The sequence below is a fragment of the Chrysemys picta genome, chromosome 23 (genome assembly GCF_011386835.1).
Source record: "Chrysemys picta bellii isolate R12L10 chromosome 23, ASM1138683v2, whole genome shotgun sequence".
NCBI lineage: Eukaryota > Metazoa > Chordata > Testudines > Emydidae > Chrysemys > Chrysemys picta.
The window spans coordinates 9,177,321-9,195,588 of NC_088813.1; the positions used below are offsets into that span (position 1 = coordinate 9,177,321).

At 43.2% G+C, this 18,268-nt stretch overlaps 1 protein-coding gene across 9 annotated transcripts in view; it reads right to left on the reverse strand.

Moving 5' to 3' along the window:
• The window catches only part of PHACTR4 (phosphatase and actin regulator 4), a 100,218-nt gene that overhangs the window by 59,742 nt on the left and 22,208 nt on the right, over nt 1-18,268 (reverse strand). For 8 of the 9 annotated variants that reach the window (XR_010594642.1, XM_065577058.1, XM_065577057.1 and 5 more), the window contains exon 2: nt 685-731. The exons of the other annotated variant lie outside the window; for it this stretch is intronic. Coding sequence is in view for 5 of the 8 variants with exons in the window: in XM_065577058.1 (XP_065433130.1) it covers nt 685-731 (47 nt within the window). In the remaining 3 variants the exon portion in view is untranslated. The remainder of the gene's footprint in view (nt 1-684; nt 732-18,268) is intronic. 9 annotated transcript variants of the gene reach the window in all.

Consider the following 18,268-nt stretch of genomic DNA (forward strand, 5'->3'; position numbering starts at 1 on the left):
AGAGTGTGGCTTTGGGCAAGCTTCAGTTTCACCATTTGTAAAACTGTAATGGCTACTTGCCTGTAAAGTGCTTTAAGGATTGCAGAATCAATTCTGATCCCTCTCACCTGTGAGATCCAGAGTATCTTTGGGCTGGTCTACACTGGGGGGAGGGGATGAGAAGGTGGGGTCGATGTAAGATACGCAACTTCAGCTATGGGAATAGCGTCGCTGAAGTTGATGTATCTTATTTCGACTTACCTCGGGTCCTCACGGAGCGGGATCGACGGCCACGGCTTCCCCGTCGACTCCGCTACCGCCGCTCCCTCCAGTGGAGTTCAGGAATCGACGGGAGCGCGTTCGGGGATCGATATATCGCGTCTAGATGAGACGCGATATATCGATCCCCGATAGATCGATTACTACCCGCCGATTCAGCGGGCAGTCTGGACATACCCTTTGATAAAGATAGTCCAGGTTTACAACATTTTAACTGATCAGAATCTGGTCTTTGAAGTGCTGCATAGGTGCTATACAGCATTAGTTCTTATCTTTCTGGTTGTCTTTTATCCTACCATTTGGACATTTATGATTCAAGACCCAGAAATTAAGGAAGTACCATTTCGTTATGAAAATGTAGGAGAACCAAGGCTGAAGGAAAAAAGACCAACAAACTGTGGTATGGGGATCCAGGAGAGTACTTACCAGTGTTTTCTTCCATTCCTGTGGTACGCTAGCTTTCTGAAAAATTCCTGCAGAGAGAAAAAAACAAAATGTAAGTGCAAGTTGATAGCAGAAAAATCCTGAGTTTTACCAAAGCCTTAGTCTACTTTAGCTTCCCTTTCAATAGTGGCTAACCAAGTCTTTAACCAGCAGGCAGGTAACTGAGCCCCAGGGTAGGGAATCCTATCTGACAATTTTGGAACAAGATGGAAAGACACTAATATCCACCCCCTTAGCGCAAAAGCGTGACAAGTCCTATCATGGTGAACTAATTCCAGGGAGCTTCAGATTTCAGAATGCTTTGGGTTTGAACGTTCTCTTTTGTCGCTGTTCCATGCAAATGCAAATGCATCATCTCTGCTACCCACCTCAAATATTGCAAGTCAAAAGAGGAGTCAGCCGTACTGGCAGGTTCTAAATCTGCCCCCAGGAGAGCGCAAGTCTGGGAAACCTCCCCCTTTCAGCACTAATGCTGGAGCACTAGCCATCCCATACACAAGAATATATTTGCAAGATAAAAATGAAAGTTATTAACACCACTTTAACCTCCAAGTGCCATGCATGTGGTGTGTGTTCTGCATATGGAAACTACTTATGCCGTGGACAGGAAAATCTAAAACTACAACTTCATTAACAAATAAAGCGTCAAATACTTCTTCCATGGATAAATCATAGCTGCATCCCCAAGGCAGTGTGCCTTAACCTATAAACAGGATGGATAAAAACTGATGATGTAAAAGATTAAAATTGGATCTATTTAAACTGCCTTTTTAAACAAATCTATAAAATTAAATGTGAAATTGACAATTTATGTTAAGGCCTAAAAGTATAATCTATTAAAATAATTTAAATTAAATACAAAAAATAATATTAAGCAGTATGTGTTTGCTGCCAAGTTTTGAAGAAAGTCAACCACTGAACTGGTGGAAGGCACTGGCTAAGCATCTGAAACCAGTTTGTTGGCATGCTAGACCAGATTTTGATAGAAGTAGCCTCTTCTGCAGTGGGAGAGAGAATATTTTCTTCATTTCAGTTTATTCAACTAGTTCAGTTCAATGACTAATTCATTCAAAGTTAAGGAACAAATACGGAATTGAAAAAGCAGGAAAGCTTGTTTTTCTCTTCTAATCGAGGAATAAAAACTAGGTATGAGATGATGAGATCTACAAGTTCTGAAACCTTGAATGATTTAAATGCAAAACAAGGGATTATCTTTGTTAATTTTTTCTTATGTACCCAGCACAATTAAGGGAGTTGTATTTAATTAAAAAAAATATATCCTATTTTTTTGCATTTTTAATTGTATTTGAATTTCCACCCAAATAGTGCTTGACACAAATCACAAGTAAAAAGTTACTGTAATCCAGTAAAGAAGAAATGCATCATTTACCACCTTCTAATACAATAAAAATGGAAAAATTAAGAATCTAAATAAATATAAATTAAGCTATATAATTGTTTAAATAACTATGTAAAGATACAGCGTGTCCTCCTGGTTATCAGAAAGAAGCACCAAATTTAGTACAAGGGCAATTTTTAGTTGCAAATCAACATATTTTAGTGGTTACCAACCAATCAGACTCAACCTTTCTTTAGGAAAAAAACTAAAAAGTACAAGCGCAAAATATAATTAAAACTGATTCTTTAAATCAAGGTTTTCTGCTTGCTGATTTAAGTCATGATTAAAATTAGCAATTTAAATCACTTTGACTTAAATCAATCCACCATACCTATAAAAATGAGAACATTTCAATGCTTACCTAGAGAGAATGGAAATAGGTCATGTTCATAGGAAGCTTTTAGAAACCACAGGGTGGTATATTTAGCTGTGACACTGAGTATGTTTCCCAGACCTGAAGAAGAGCTCTGTGTAAGCTCAAACACTTGTGTCTCTCAGCAAGAGAAGTTGGTCCAATAAAAGATATTACCTCATCTACCTTGTCTCTCAAGTCTGAATTTACGGTAAAATGGCTTAAGAATTAAAAGAAATAGTGGCACTATGCTGGAAAACAGCTTTCTTACCGAGATTCTCTAAGTTCTGAACGGCAGAGGAACTAAACAGTGCACCTTCACTGAAGTATACTTATACAGAATCATAAATGTGCTTGGTGCTTTAGTGCAGTTTTGTTGTAGCCATGTTGGTACAATAAAAAATATTACCTCACCCACCTTGTCTCTCTTGCTGTTTTAAAACAATGCTGAGTCCCTGTGCAGAAGAGCTTACAGTTGCTAAGCGCAACAGAAGCTGATGAAAACAGGGAGGGATTGAGGAAGGATGCTATTAGTGATATATGCCTGGAGGGTTACCTGGTGAGTTTAAGGTCTCCACTTACACAAGTGACTTCTTAAAGGCAGAGCTTTTTAACCTTGCAAGCTGCATCACCACTTCAAAACCAGACTCCAAGGAGAAACTGCAGAATTGGAATTAATTTGCAAACTGGACACCATTAAATTAGGCTTGAATAAAGACTGGGACTGGATGGGTCATTACACAAAGTAAAACCTATTTCCCCATGCTATTTTCCCCCCTACTGTTACTCACACCTTCTTGTCAGCTGTTGGAAATGGGCCATCCTGATTATCACTACAAATGTTTTTTTTCTCCTGCTGATATCCCACCTTAACTGATTACTCTCTTTATAGTTAGTATAGCAACACCCATTTTTCATGTCCTCTGTGTATAGATATCTTCCTCCTGTATTGTCCATTGCACGCATCCGAAGAAGTGGGTTTTAGCCCACGAAAGGTTATGCTCAAATAAATTTGTTGGCTACACTTGCGGATCCGAGGGGAATAGCTTGCAGCGCTGCGAGCGAGCGTGCAGCGCTGATTACACTGGCACTTTACAGCGCTGCACTCGCTGCGCTCGGGGGGGGTGTTTTTTCACACCCCTGAGCGCAGCAAGTGCAGCGCTGTGAATTGCCAGTGTAGCCAAGGCCTAAGGTGCCACAAGTACTCCTCCTCCTCATCACCACTTCCCACGCTCACTTCATCAATTCAATCTATGCCTTAGCACCTAGCAGCCTGAAACAGCACTTTCAGTTCACCTTTGTCTCTGGCAGCCAGGAAGTGCTAACAGAATGTTGGCCAGGCCAGGAAAGCTATGAGTTTCCCCACCTTGACAAATTCCTCAATTTTAGAATGTGTATTCAGTCTGTGCTACTATCCCAAGGTAGGGGAGACTATACTCTTACCCACAGCAGGGTTGGAACTGTGTTTGAACAAGCAGTTGCTAGCGGAGCTTTAAACTTGGCTGAACTATATAGCCAGAACTCTCTTTGGTCAGAGAATCATGCCCTAGGCTACCAATACTTAAAGCATTCCATTCCAGCACTGTTTAGACAGGAAAGAAAAGGAAAAAGAAAAAACTTGTCCACAATGACCAGGAAAACCGTGCCAGAACTTCGTTTGCACAGCCACGTTTAAACTGTTCTCACCATAGTGTGGATAGTGCCTGTCCCAAGCCCACCAGTCAGCACGCACAGACCCCGGGTGCAGCAGGCCATATTAAACTTCTTTGTTTAAAACCTCTAGGCACTTCCAGCCAACGGAGTCCATTCGCATTAAAATTTATAACAAACCCCTAGCTCCATGTCATACAGCTCTCCTGGAACTTCTGAAGACAGCTTCACTATAATACCATCCGCAAGGACTAGAATGAATGCTACACACTTCTACCTATCAGAGGTAATTTTAGCTGCTTTACAAACTCCTTAACCAAAAAAACCGATCCAGCACTTTCACCTCAGAGTGCAAATTTTCAGCTAGCAAGGGCTGGATGGTGGAGGCATTTGTAGGTCAAGTCACCGTACCTGCTGTCTCAGTAAGCCTTATAGAAAAGGGAAGTCAGGAGAGGAATGGAAACAGACACTTCAATGCTACTTTCACCACAGCACAGTCAGATTATAGCAACCCTCCAACCACCCAGGGATTTCAATTTCATTTCCTTTTCAAGGATGTTCGCCACAGGCTGTGCTCACTGAGCGTGGCTTATTCCAAGGTGCATATTTGTGCTTGGAATATTAATCCTTTCAGTCCCCTGCTCCGGCTGGATGCGCCAAGAACATCTGTCTCAAAGCCTGACAGAGCACTGGGATTCTCCCTAGTGTAGCTTTAAAGCCAAATTCTTCTAGTTATTACAGAACAGGTATAATGAAAACAGTCATATTAGGGAAATGGAATGTGATCTAAGAGCAAGAAGCAGTGGAGTCAGGATTCCTAGAGTCTATTCCTGGCTCTGTCACTCAACTGCATGAGCTGGAAGAGGTCCATAGAATATCAGGGTTGGAAGGGACCTCAGGAGGTATCTAGTTCAACTCCCTGCTCAAAGCAGGATCAATCCCCACACAGATTTTTGCCCCAGATCCCTAAATGACCCCCTCAAGGATTGAACTCACAACCCTGGGTTTAGCAGGCCAATGCTCAAACTACTGAGCGATCCCTCCCCCCAATTTAAAGGAACAGTGACCTGTTTCCGCCCGGTTTCGAAGCGGGGATGTTTCGCGTGTTAGGTGAACGGGATAACCACTACACTACGGGGCTTTCACATCTATGCTTCCATTTAGGAACACAAATTGCCACAAGGGATCAGAACAGTGGTTCAGCTAGTTCTGTGTCCTGTTTCCAACAGTGGCCAATACGAGCTACTTCAGACAGTTTGCTTCGGCAATAAGTAAACATGGGATAATCTGCCCCACCCCCGCACCCCCCGTGAAAGTTTCCTCCTACCCTAGGGTGACCAGATGTCCCCATTTTATAGGGACAGTCCCAATTTTGGGGCCTTTTTCTTATACAGGCTCCTATTACCCCCCCACGCCCATCCCAATTTTTCACATTTGCTGTCTGGTCACCCTATCCTACCCCCAAATAGTTGAAGGTTGGTTTATGCTCTGATGCCACAGGATTTTTTCCACTCCATGCAGCTGATGAAGTGGGTTTTAGCTCACGAAAGCTTATGCCCAAATACATTTGTTAGTCTCTAAGGTGCCATAAGGACTCCTTGTTGTTTTTGCTGATACAGACTAACAGGGCCACCACTCTGAAACCTGCCACAGGATCTGTAGCCCTCAGAAGGACTCTGGATATTCTTGTTATCCCCATAAACGTTAAAGGCCTTTTTAGAATCCTGTTACAGGCCTCAATGACATTCTGTGGCAATGGATTCCACAAGGTGAATTGTGTTTAAGCAGTTTCCTTTTATCAGTTCTGAATACACCATCTTCCAATTTTATCGGAAGTCCCTTGTTGTGTTATGAGACGGGGAAACAGATGTGCTGTCTTCCTTACCTATATCATTCGTTATTTTGTATACTTCTAGCAAGGAGTATGGGGAATAAAAAGGAAGAACTGAAAGTATTAGTACACAAGCTAAATAATGATTTAATTGGCATCACAGACACTTTGTGGGATAAGTCTCATGACTGGAATATTGGTATAGAGGGTATAGCTTGAAAGGCCAATATAATACATGTTAAGCCACTAGTTTCCATACAGATTTAACATTCTGATAATTGGCTCCCCATGCAAATAGTATAAGAAATATCACTTTACACCAGCAGCATAGCTACCAGTGGGTGTGGCGCAGAAGAGTAAAGTAATGAAGACAGATTATAAAGTGGAAGGGGTTTACAATCTAAATTGTTGCCACTGTTGGCATTTTGTTAGCCTTAGGCTATGTCTACACTTTGCACCTTTTAGCGACACAGCTGTGCGGTTCCACCGGTGCTAAAAGGCACGCAGTGTAGCCGCTCTTTGTCGGCAGGGGAGAGCTCTCCCGCCGACAAAATAATCCACCCCCAACGAGAGGCGGTAGCTTTATTGGAAGGAGAGTTCTCCCACAGACAAAGCGCTGTTCACACCGGCACTTTTTGTCCGTAAAACTCTTGTCGTTCCGTGGAGCAGGGGGTTCACACCCCTGAACGACAAAAGTTTTACCGACAAAAGTGAGGTGTAGACAAAGCCTTATTTTCACTGTACAGCCAAGACAGGCCTTAGAGAAACTAGTTAACAGCCTTTCACTAGGAGATAAGTTGTGCAGGACTCTCTCTCAACATACTGTAACTCAGCAATGCTGGATGGTATATTAACTGAATAAGCCACATACACACCGCATGCACATTCTCACATACAATTCCATTTCAAACAAACATCAGATTCCCCTCCTTCCTGCCAAAAATATGACCTTTTGGATTTGCGTGTGGTGTTTTTTTGTAAGAAATATCTGCAGTATGCAGTAGTTTCAAAGTCCAGGTATTCCAGTTCACTGAACAAGCTATATTTAACAAAGCCTCAACATAAAAGGCAGTCAACACAGTCAAAGGGAAAGTATAGCACAGAATTAAACCTTAAGCTTCTCATCACCAAACTAAGTAATCTTAACTCTAGACTATTTTATTCCGCTTTCAGTGTTGCAGGATTTATGGGCTGTTTTGTGTCTCTTAGCTAGTTCTGCTGTTGGGGGTTTTGTTAGTTAGTTTTTAAGTACTTTTTGAAGTGTGTTTAAGAATTTGGTGCTGTGAACTGTGACAGACTAACCACCCTGGAAGTGGAAGTCCTGCATTTACCCACAACACAGATGCAGCATGGACAATACTGCAAGTTTCCACACACACTGCTATTTAAATCTCTTCTAGGAGCGACCATCTCCAGGAGCAAGAGGTACTTTAGTATGAGTCTCCAAACTAATTTACCCCTTTGTCTCTCTGCTTATAAGTCTCCAATTGCTGTGGTAATTGTACAATGCAGACACCTGCACAAGAGAAACGGCCTGATACCCCACTTCATGTCTCAGAGACTTCTAAGAGTTGCCAGTGGCGAGGGATCCACTTGGACAGCATCGCAGATCTGCACATATAGCTTTTGAAAGATAGACACCAACCTGGATTGCATTTGAACTAATGATGTAGACATGAAAGGCTTTTATAAATCCTTGACAATCCAGAACCAACACATCCTTTCCAACCAATATGTTTGAAACTGTTTTTTAACCTGTGGTAAAAGGATCATTTAAGTCACGGACAAAAGTGATTTCTGGTGTCCTTCTCTGATAGTCTACAAGAAACTTCAGGACAACCACACAAACAAATTTTCAAGTCACCTGATCTGCTACTGCTTTCCCTAAAAGATTGCTGTAGAAGTACCTGCAGTTAGCAGGTTATTACATGTCCAAGAAGAAAGATGGCATTAAGACCACATTCTTAAAGTACTACTTTAAGTGGTGAGAAGACAAACGGTCAGTAAGCAGAAATTTTTAGGAAGGAAAAATATTTCACAATGGACTAGATTTTAGCTTCCTCAGCAGAGAGCTTAAAACTATATGAACAATGAAAACACATAAGCCACAATACTCAAACAAAGCCCTTTACACCACAAAATGTTTTGCAAAATAATTCCATGAATTAGAGGAACATAAAACAGCTGGAATGAACAAATTGGTAGCCTGACAGCAAGGATCAGCGATTAAGAACCCAAACTGGGCCGCAGCATCAAGCAGCAGAAGAAAACCTGGTTAATTAATATATTAAGGTTTATTTAAGATGCAGTCTACTATTTGATGAGTTCTGTCTATGACCATAAAACTCCTACACAATAAACTAATCTGTTAGGCCTTGTAGAACACGTGAACAACTACTACCCCAATATATTATGCAACAGAGAGTCCTGTGGCACCTTTAAGACTAACAGATGTATTGGAACATAAGCCTTCGTGGGTGAATGCCCACTTCGTCGGATGCATTTCTAGTGTTCTGAAGCAAGGTATTTCATTGGTTTCATGTACATCCTGAAAGCTTATGGTATGCCAAAGGGAAGGGAAAGAGAAAGAAGCTGTATAGATTTTACATAATGATTCCATTCAGAAGCCCAGTTATCCCACTGTCATCCTCTCTCTTTTGCGCTGTGGCACTCAGTGAAATGAACCAGCCACTTCTGATTGCCAGTGACTGCCTGGTTGTACTCTAACACCAGGAAATAAATATTTCAGTGAAGCTTATTTTCCTGAAATCTAAGTTGTCTCTTCCATGCCTCCCCTCTTCCAAAGAGCATGAATTCACACAGCCGTCTCTAGAGATCAAGGGAGTCTGAAACCAGAAATCACATCATTGTTGCTTAGGAGGTGCCTCTGGGAAATGGAGTGTTAAGTTAGCAAGTCTCAGGAGTGCAGTTAGGAACAGCTATTTTTCTTAACATGGGCTCCACCTCTGAAAGGCAAGAACCCAGCTCTGCACCAGACAATGGTTTGTATATATTAATTAATGCAGGAATAGTAATCATGAAGGAGCATGGCAAACAAGCAGTAAATACCTAGAACTCAATTCACGTTCATAAATCGGTACAAGGGAAAAGTTACTAACTGTACCCATTATTCTGTTCTATGAAAATTCAAAACACCAAGTAGTGTCTGGAAAGTAGTTGTTTGTGGGTTGTTTAAGAAATTTATTTACAAAGGTGAGCCACAACATGAAGATTGTAACATGTCAGATTCAAACCTGAACATCGTTATCCAGCCAGCTAACATACTGGTTTTTGTATTTCATTTTTCCATTAATAATAATAATAACAACAACAACCCAATTTTCATGCACAAACAATGCAGATTTCAGTCAAACAGCACAAGATTTGTAAGAATTTTCTTGAAGTTAAAATTCCATATTTAAAATATTCAATTGCCTATATAATAATTTGTCCTTATGCCACACCTTTTGGAGAATTTTAAAGTGGTTTACAAACCCATCACACCACAGTCTGCTGCTACCTCTAAGGTGAGTGGAATAAATAGTCCTGTAAAAGCATAAAACAGCACCACAGGTAGTGAACATGAAATGCCATCTCTAATTCAGACTTCAGGGGGATTTTAAGTAAGCAAAATTTAGTCAGGATACTGGATCTTCAGCGACAAGTGGTCAGATCTTTGATTTTGTGTCTCCTCTGAAAGATAGCAACTACAGCTGTACAGACCCCTGGCATCACTTGTGCACAATTCAAAAGGAAGAACATCACCTAGTAAGATACCATATTACTTCCTGTAGCACCTACCTGTTTCTGTTAGGTCCCACATCAAATCACTGACCTAGCCTGCCCCGTTTAGTGTATAGTCTGGCCTAATCATATCACAGCACCAAGTATCATGGAAGCATTTTATATCCAATACATCTATTGCTGCCTGTTTATAAGACTTCACTACATGGGTTGATGTGTAATTCATGGGTGTGACATCACATTTGTGACTTATGAGACTGAACCAGACAAAGCTGCCAAAGGCTTTGTCTAGGCCTGGTCTACACGGGCAAGTTATTCAGGAGTAAGGTCAGGTGTGAATTCAAAGTGCTAGAGCTATTGCGGAATAGGAGTATCCACAGATAGGGTGCTATTCCAGAATAGCTATGCTGGTCAATTTCCCCATGTAGACAAGCCCCTAGACTGGGAGTTAAAGATGAGATGTTCGATCATGTTTGCTAGCTTGTTCTAATTAAAACCTTCCAAAATGCTAGTCAAGCCGAGGCAAGCTGTACTTCAGTGTGTGCTAAACTGGTCAAGTTAAAGCCTACAGGGGCCTAGGGTTTAGCACACACTAACGTACAATTTGCCTTCACTTGACTAGCATTTTTGAAGATGTTAGAGGGAGCTAACTAACACAAACAATACAACTTTAAATCCTAGTTCAAAGAAAGCCAAAGTTACCAAGACCCACCCCAGGAGGAAACATCGAATAGACGGCATGACAGACCTCGGCACATCTGCCCAATTATACCCTCTTTTTTCTACATAAGCCATGAGGTAATTGTGACACTGCACCTGATTCTTCATAGTGAGATTATTCTGATACAGTTATAGCATAATAACAACACATTTTATGCAAGATGGGTCATGTGAGATGTTGTTGGAAAAGTTATGATTTGCTGACAATGATTTGTGTGCATGTATCATTTTTGTATCTGAAGTTATGAATATTGACTATCTGTACTTCAAATGTAGTTACACCTGGGTATCGCCCTCTAGACAAGATGCTTTCGGTCTAGATAGTGGATGGGGAAGGGCCTATTCAGGGCAATGGGTCATTAGTAAAAACAATAGGCCTGAGGAGAAGCTTATCCCCCACTTGGTGAGCCGTCTGGAGAACACTACAGACAGCCTGTAAGTAATGGCTGTTATGACTCTATAATGACATGTGACCAGACTACATGTCTCTGGACTCCATCTTGGGATGTCAGTATTTTTCCACAATCCGGTCTGGGAACCACGCTTGGAAACAAAGGGTTCCCGCCACATGCTAAAGCTATACAAGCCAGGGAGTGACATCATTGGGGTTCTTCACTCCCCACACAAGACGACTCCTGGAAACACCTGAGGAACGAAGACTGAACTGGGGGAAGTGCTGGACCCAGGCTAACAGGCTTTCTAGCCTGTGTATGAAACACCGGGGGATTCCACGCTGCAAAGCAAGTGTAGCTTGTGCCTTAAGAATGTTCAAGTCTGCCTGTATCATCAGTTAGGGTGAGAATCTGCTATTCCTATCCAGTCTATAACTAACTGTATTATTTTGTTTTCAGCCAGACTAAGTGAAACAGAGAGGGGCTGTCAGAGACAATCAACCTCTTCATCAGCTTTCATCTACTTTCGAATACAGCACCGGGCCCATGGCAAGCTTTACTAGTTCAGAGGAGCTTTTAGCCTGTGAAACAGCAAAGGCCACTTTCACAACTCCCCAGGAGACCAAAGGCTGCATCTCATTGGGAAAATATCAGTTTTTAATGGACACACAGTTTTGAAATGGTAGAAGCAGCCACAATATTGACTTACTCATGTATCTGCCTTGGTATATGAAAAGAGAGGGCTTGTCTGGATTCACCAGGAAGGAAAACCTCCAGCTTACAGCTGCACTCCGCCTACAATTACATGGGGAACATCCACAGGAAGCGTTTTTGATTGAGAGTTGCATATATCCTTTGGGCTACGTACCCTTTACTCAAAGTGTGCATAATAATAGGGCTGCGAATTTACTAACCACTCTAGCCTCAGTTCTGTGGTTTCCAGTTTTGTCAAACTCTCGGTGAAAACAAGAGGGGTTCGGTGTATGTTCTAGTGCTGTTGTAGTTCCACTATAGTTATGACTGGAGAGGAAATTTCATTTGAAACCACTCTTTCCAAACTGAAACAGTTCCCTTATTTTCAAGCAACGTGAGGGTGGATTATTTTGCCTGGTTTTTGTTTTGTTTTTTAATAAAATGTGGCAAGAGTTAGTTCAGCCATTTGAGTCACCAGAGCATTAAGAGTAAGTTGTCTCTCTCCTGCACCTGCTCAATGCAGCTCAGATCGCGCACAACGGAAAGCCTGCAGATCTAGCAAGGAGAGCAGAGAAGCATGCTGCCCCTTTAAGACTCTAGCCATGCTATTGATTTGTGTTGAGCATGAACATAGTTGATTCCACGGAGTTCATGTCCAGATACACGATGGATGATAAAGGAGTGGTACTGCACCATGTGAAATGAACCCACAATTCCCTGCCTCTGGCACCAGCACCTGAGGCAAAATGGGATGCTACCAAGCTAGCCATAACTGTAAAGCATGAGACGCCAACATGGCCACGCTAAGAAAAGAGCTACTGTGTGGACAAACTGAGCCTCATGTTAGCTGTAACCATATCAGAAAAGCACAGAAGACCCTGGTTACACTTGACGGGGTCTATTCCTAGTGTTTTCCTGTCGGTCTTGGCTACCTCTCTTCTTGAGCGACAAAGTATTGAGACCAGAAGAGAATCATAGACTATCAGGGTTGGAATCATCTAGTCCAACCCCCTGCTCAAAGCAGGACCAATCCCCAACTAAATCATCCCAGCCAGGGCTTTCTCAAGCCTGACCTTAAAAACCTCTAAGGAAGGAGATTCCACCACCTCCCTAGGTAACCCATTCCAGTGCTTCACCACCCTCCTAGTGAAAAAGTTTTTCTTAATAGCCAACCTAAGCCTCCCCCACTGCAACTTGAGACCATTACTCCTCGTTCTGTCATCTGGTACCACTGAGAACAGTGGTTGCAGAAGAGAATCCAGAGATGACTGCCATGCTGAGAACACCAAGCTCATGGGCAAGCTTGCCCCACACCAGATCTGAGGCTCACCTTACCCCACGGCACTCCAGAAGAGTTAAGAGCTCCTTAAGTTGATGGCTGGACCAGTTAATGTTGGGTGTGCACTTGAAACTGAACCTGCAAGTCAGCCGGTGGGCTTTAACTTGAGTACGAAGAGGCTTACTCATTGATTCCATTATTGTGTGCATGACTTCACTCTGGGATGTATAAACCCCAGAGCACACAATCTGATAAGACCCCACGATCTAATGGCTACCCACTCAAGTAAGTACAAGGGCACCTTTAACTGAATTTCATGTTGAAAACCACCAAGTGCCCTCACTTTCTGAAGAGAAGACAATTCAAACACAAAAAGACTGATCAATGCAGTTATAGTTGTGAATTTGAAATGTACAAAGTCAAAATGCCTCAAGTGAGCTCAGCTATTCCACATAAATCCATGCCTTAACAGTAGCCACACAGGAACCAACTATTGGGGCCTGTGGGAACATTCACTTTTAATAATTAACTTTGGTGCTTGGAAATTGCCAATAGTTTTGTCACATTAGCATAGAATCCTATGCAAAAACAAACCCTGGGTGCAAGTCAGGGCATGTTAGGCAGGGCCATCCCTAGACATTATGGTGCCCTACGCAACCCCCCCGCGGAGGGCGGGGGGGGGCGGCTGGCCCCAGCCACTGCGGGAGGGGCAGGAGGGAAACCGCCCCCCAGCACAAGCCAGCGGAGCGGGTTGGGGCCGGGTCGCTCCACTTCCTGCCACCCGGTCATTGCCGTGCGGGCCCAACCCTGCACTCACAGGGCGACAGGAAGTGGAGTGACCCGGCCCCAGCCCGCTCCGCCCTGCTCCCGACTCCCAGCCTTGGGACGCGGGGGGAGCCGGCGGAGCGGAGCGGGCTGGGGTCAGGTCACTCCACTTCCTACTCCACTTCCAGAGTGCAGGGTGCGCCCGAGCCCTGCTGCAGTCCCCCAGGATGTAGCTCGGGGAAGGGGTGGAGTGGGGGCGGGGCTGGGGCAGAGCAGGGGTGGGAAGAGTCAGTGCGGGGGCAGAGCAGGGGCTTTGGGGAAGAGGCGGAGAAGGGGCGGGGGCAGGTTTCCTGGCCAGCTAAGCCGGCCGGGGGATCAGGCTGGCCGCTGGAGCAGCTGCGTAGTTTGCATCTGGGTAAGAACGGCCTTGATGTTAGGGTTTAAACCTCACTACTAAAGCAGAGCTCAGTTGTAGTTCTAGCGTTCTCCTCACACTGTATTACAATAACTTACAGACAAGAGTGATTAGAGTCAAGTGCTTTAACAATGTCAAAATAGCGCCACACACCACACACACACTTAGGACTTGCCTACACTTGAAACCCTACAATGGCACAGCTGCGTCGCTGTAGCACTTCAGCGTACACACTACCTACACTGACGGGAGAACACCTCCCATTGGCGTAGGGAATCCACCTCCCCACGAGGCAGTAGCTAGGTCAATGGAACAATTCTTCCATCGACAGCACTGTCTACGCAGGGAGTTAGGTCAGTTTAACTACCTTGCTCATTGGTGTGAAAAATCCACACCCTTGAGCGACGCAGCCAGGTCGAGCTAATTTTCTAGCGTAGACCAGCCCTCAGGTGTACTTGTGCACTGCAACCCGGGTGTTAAATAGTATCATCTGAATAAAGTGGGATGAGTAGAGAAAGGGTATGGATGGAGATCAGTGCCCTCAGACTTCACCAGTTCTGACAGATTTCGGGTCTGACTACACTCCATTCCAGGGGTCTGACTGCTGCCTCACCAGACGCATCCAAGCCAGCTTTGGATGTAGCTAGTGAGCTCAAGTCAGAACAGCAGTGAAGTCGCGTCAGCCTGGACATCAGCCCAGGGGTTCAAGAACACACCCAGGGTCCCGGGTGGACTCGTACAGCCTATGTTGTGGTCTGTGCTGCTAGGGCTTCATTACTACTGTTCCTCAAGCTAGGTTTGCTCTAGTTAGTTCAAGTATGTCTACATGTGCCCCCCACCCCCACCCCAGCTGCAGTTCAGACATACTCTTAGTGAACAAGATTGCTACCAAAATCCGCACCGTGCAGCCAATGGGATGTGCAATAGTGAAAATAACCCCGTAGAAGTAACACATTTCCTCTAATGAGAGTATATTTGTGGTTATCAGTTCTGCGGCCTAAATACCAGCTGAAGCAGTAAGACTTTAAATGCCAGAGTTTAGCCATTCAACCTGAAGTCTGACACCCCTTAAGGCTGTTCTGATCTTCTGCAGATGAGTCTTTCAGACTGCACTGCATTGCTGAGCAGTTAGTTTTAGGAAACCACCCAAATCCCCTGCTATATACAACTGGAGAAAAACAGTTCCGTTCTCATACTCCCGCTACAGGCTTTGCAGAAGCCATTGATTTGCTTCCAGAGCCATATGGGCACCAATGATATTGATGCACAAAAAAAAAAGCGCTATGATCATTTGAAGTGCCACTAGAAACAATGTTGATTACATCTTATTACACCTTCTTCATTCTTTCACGCTGCCAGTCATGACGACACTGGGATGCCTCACAATTTAAAAGTGAGAATACAAATTACAAAATCTGCTTATCTGACTAGCTCAGTAAGCCATGACTGCCCCTTTTCTGCTACACAAAGGGTCGTCCACCTTAGCGATTAGTCAAAAGTCTGATTGAACAAGCAAACCTTACATCATTACCCTGTAGGCAGGTAAACTGGTATGGACCAAGTGAGCGGGTTCAACATGTAAGGGCTGATCTATCAAGAATGCCCTGCCACCAGACCTGCAAAGTGAAACCTCAGAAACCACTTTCACAAGGGCCCAGCAAATTAACCATTGAGATGGGATATGGGGAAAGAGTCACTCTCTACAAACAGATTTTTACTTCCAAGGTCCCAGTTACATTAGTGGGCTGTGTCCCAAGGCCGAATTAAAACATGGTTCAGCCCAGTCTGTTCAAACAAGCCCAAAACAAGTTTTGAAAATGCAACAGGGCTGTGTTACAGCCATATAACGTCCAGAAGATTTAGTATCACTTAAACAGGCAAGACCCATATTGAGACACTACTAGGTTGTAACTGGGCCAGGGAAAACTCCTAACAACAAACATTCAGATTCCCCAGCTGTAAAATGAGGATAATGATACTGACCTCCTTTGTAAAGAGCTTTGAGATCTACAGATGAGAAACACTATAGAAGAGTTAAGTTAGAGTGTAAGCTTTTTGGGGCAGGGACCATCTTTTTGTTATGTCTGTACAGCGCCTAGCACAACGAGGCCCTGGTCCATGACTGGGGCTCCTAGGTGCTACAGTAAAACAAATAATATATTTATATACACACTTAAGAGTGTTCTTAAGGGATACAGTATTGACATTTTGCTGCATGAGTCTGGAAGTCAGGACTTCTGGGCTCTAGTCCCAGATCTTCCCCTGCGTGACCTTGGATGAAGTCACTTTATTTATCTGAGAATATGATTCCCATTTTACTTAACCACCTCATAAGGCAATTGTAGAGTGAGCTATATAGTGCTTAGAGATCCTGAGAAGAAGAGTAATTAATTCAAATCCAAATATGGCAAAGTAATCTTAAAGAAATGAGTGGATTAAAATTATAACTAAGCTTTTAAACGTGCTGTCTGTTCTCCTATACACGATTCTTCAATAGGCCTTTTATTCTCCTTGAATACTGTGTCCTTGGACATCAGACCAACAGCAGGTTCATAATTTAAAAAAAAAAAAAAAGTTCAACTGACCCATACAAGTTCTCTGTAGCAAACTTATCAACAAGGCTGAAATCTGCTCAGCAAACAAGGTCATTTTATATTTGCCGTGGGTGGGGAGCGGGAACGGTCAAATGTACCCCTCCCTCACAAAATAATTTTAAAACCAGGAAGCTCAAGCTACCGTTAAAATCTTAAGTAGGGATTTGAACCACATCAATAAAACTTTAATACTTTAAAATGCATGAGGTATTGAAATGAGGTATTGAAAAAAATGATCATTTTCCTCTCAGATTAAATATTTAAGATTTGTTTTAGGACATACAGTAAGTTTTTCCTAATCTGTGCTTAACGTCACTGCATATACCCATATTTAGGCACCTAAATAAGTGGCCTGATTTTCCGAGTTTCCAAGCACCCAAAACTTCAAGGAGAGCTGCAAGCAGCTATGGAAATTAAGGCATTTATTTAGCTGTCTAAATATTGATACATACCTTACTTCAGAAAACCAAATCTGAAAATTCTGATCAGTGTGTGGGCCCAGAAGAGGAAAGCTGAAGTCATACTATGATGCACAGTTATCTACGGTTGGGTAAGTAAATTCATTCTGAATAAGTGAAGTGAAAGCAGGTAGCAGTCCTGCAGAAATTAAGCCCCGTTTTTCACCACCTCCTTGTTTACTTTTTAGAAGAGGAGGCAACAGATGGTAAGAGAGAGTTCCATTTAAGAAGGGGTGCGAATATTCCCTAGAGCCCTGCATGAGCCAGTTTTTAAAGAGAGTTACTGTTTGCTGAAGTGACACATTTTATACGACTCTTACTCACTTTCTATTTCGGTGCTCTACATTACTAGATGCTTTAGTGACGTCCACAAAAAGCTACACAATTGGCTTTGGGTGACACTTCTAGACTCTCCATCCCCCATGCCCTGAACACCATGTTCTACGAGGGGACAGAGCTGTGACTACCTGATTTTGATGGCAGGCACAACTGGTACGGCATGCAGTGCGACTTGACAACGGCGCAGACTCTCCAAGCAATTTGAATAAACTCTGCTAGTCGAGCAGACAGCTAATCTGTCATCTCCATCTCATTTGCTCCCACAACATTTAGACACTAAGTGCAATTTCTCACTCCCACACACTGAGTCAGATTGCCCTCCCCCAAAGAGTACAGATGTCAAGATGAAACGTCCGGACTTTTACAGCACACATGGGCCCCTGATGGCTTTTTATGGAGAACTCGGAACATGGATTAGCACAGAATATTTAGATGTAGTATCTCTTATAATGAGGGACTGAAGCTGGATTGAGACTGGGCCTTGAAGGAGTTATTTGTTTCATGAATCCCCTGTACAAATTCTCTAATCTCACAGCAACCTTTTAAATTAGGTATTTATTTCCCCATTTTACAAATGGCGAAACTGAGGTACAACAGGTCTTATGTAACTTGCTCAAGGTCACAGGAGTCCAATGATAGACAGCATTAGGGCTTGTCTACACACAGAACTATTCCCAAATACTTGTGTGTGTGGACGCTCTTATTTTGGCATAAGCATGCCTTTTTCTTGTTTAGCTTAACCCACCGAGGCAACTGGTCTCAACACTATACCCCACACACATGATTGAGCTCTCCTGGCTACAGGGCAGTAAAAACTACAGTGCCTATATCCAGGAGTAATTTACAATCAGTAAGCTAACACACATTCAGTGTTGATGTAAAAACACACTTTTGGCAGTGAAGACAAAGCCCCAGTCTGTGCTAGTCTTAAAAAA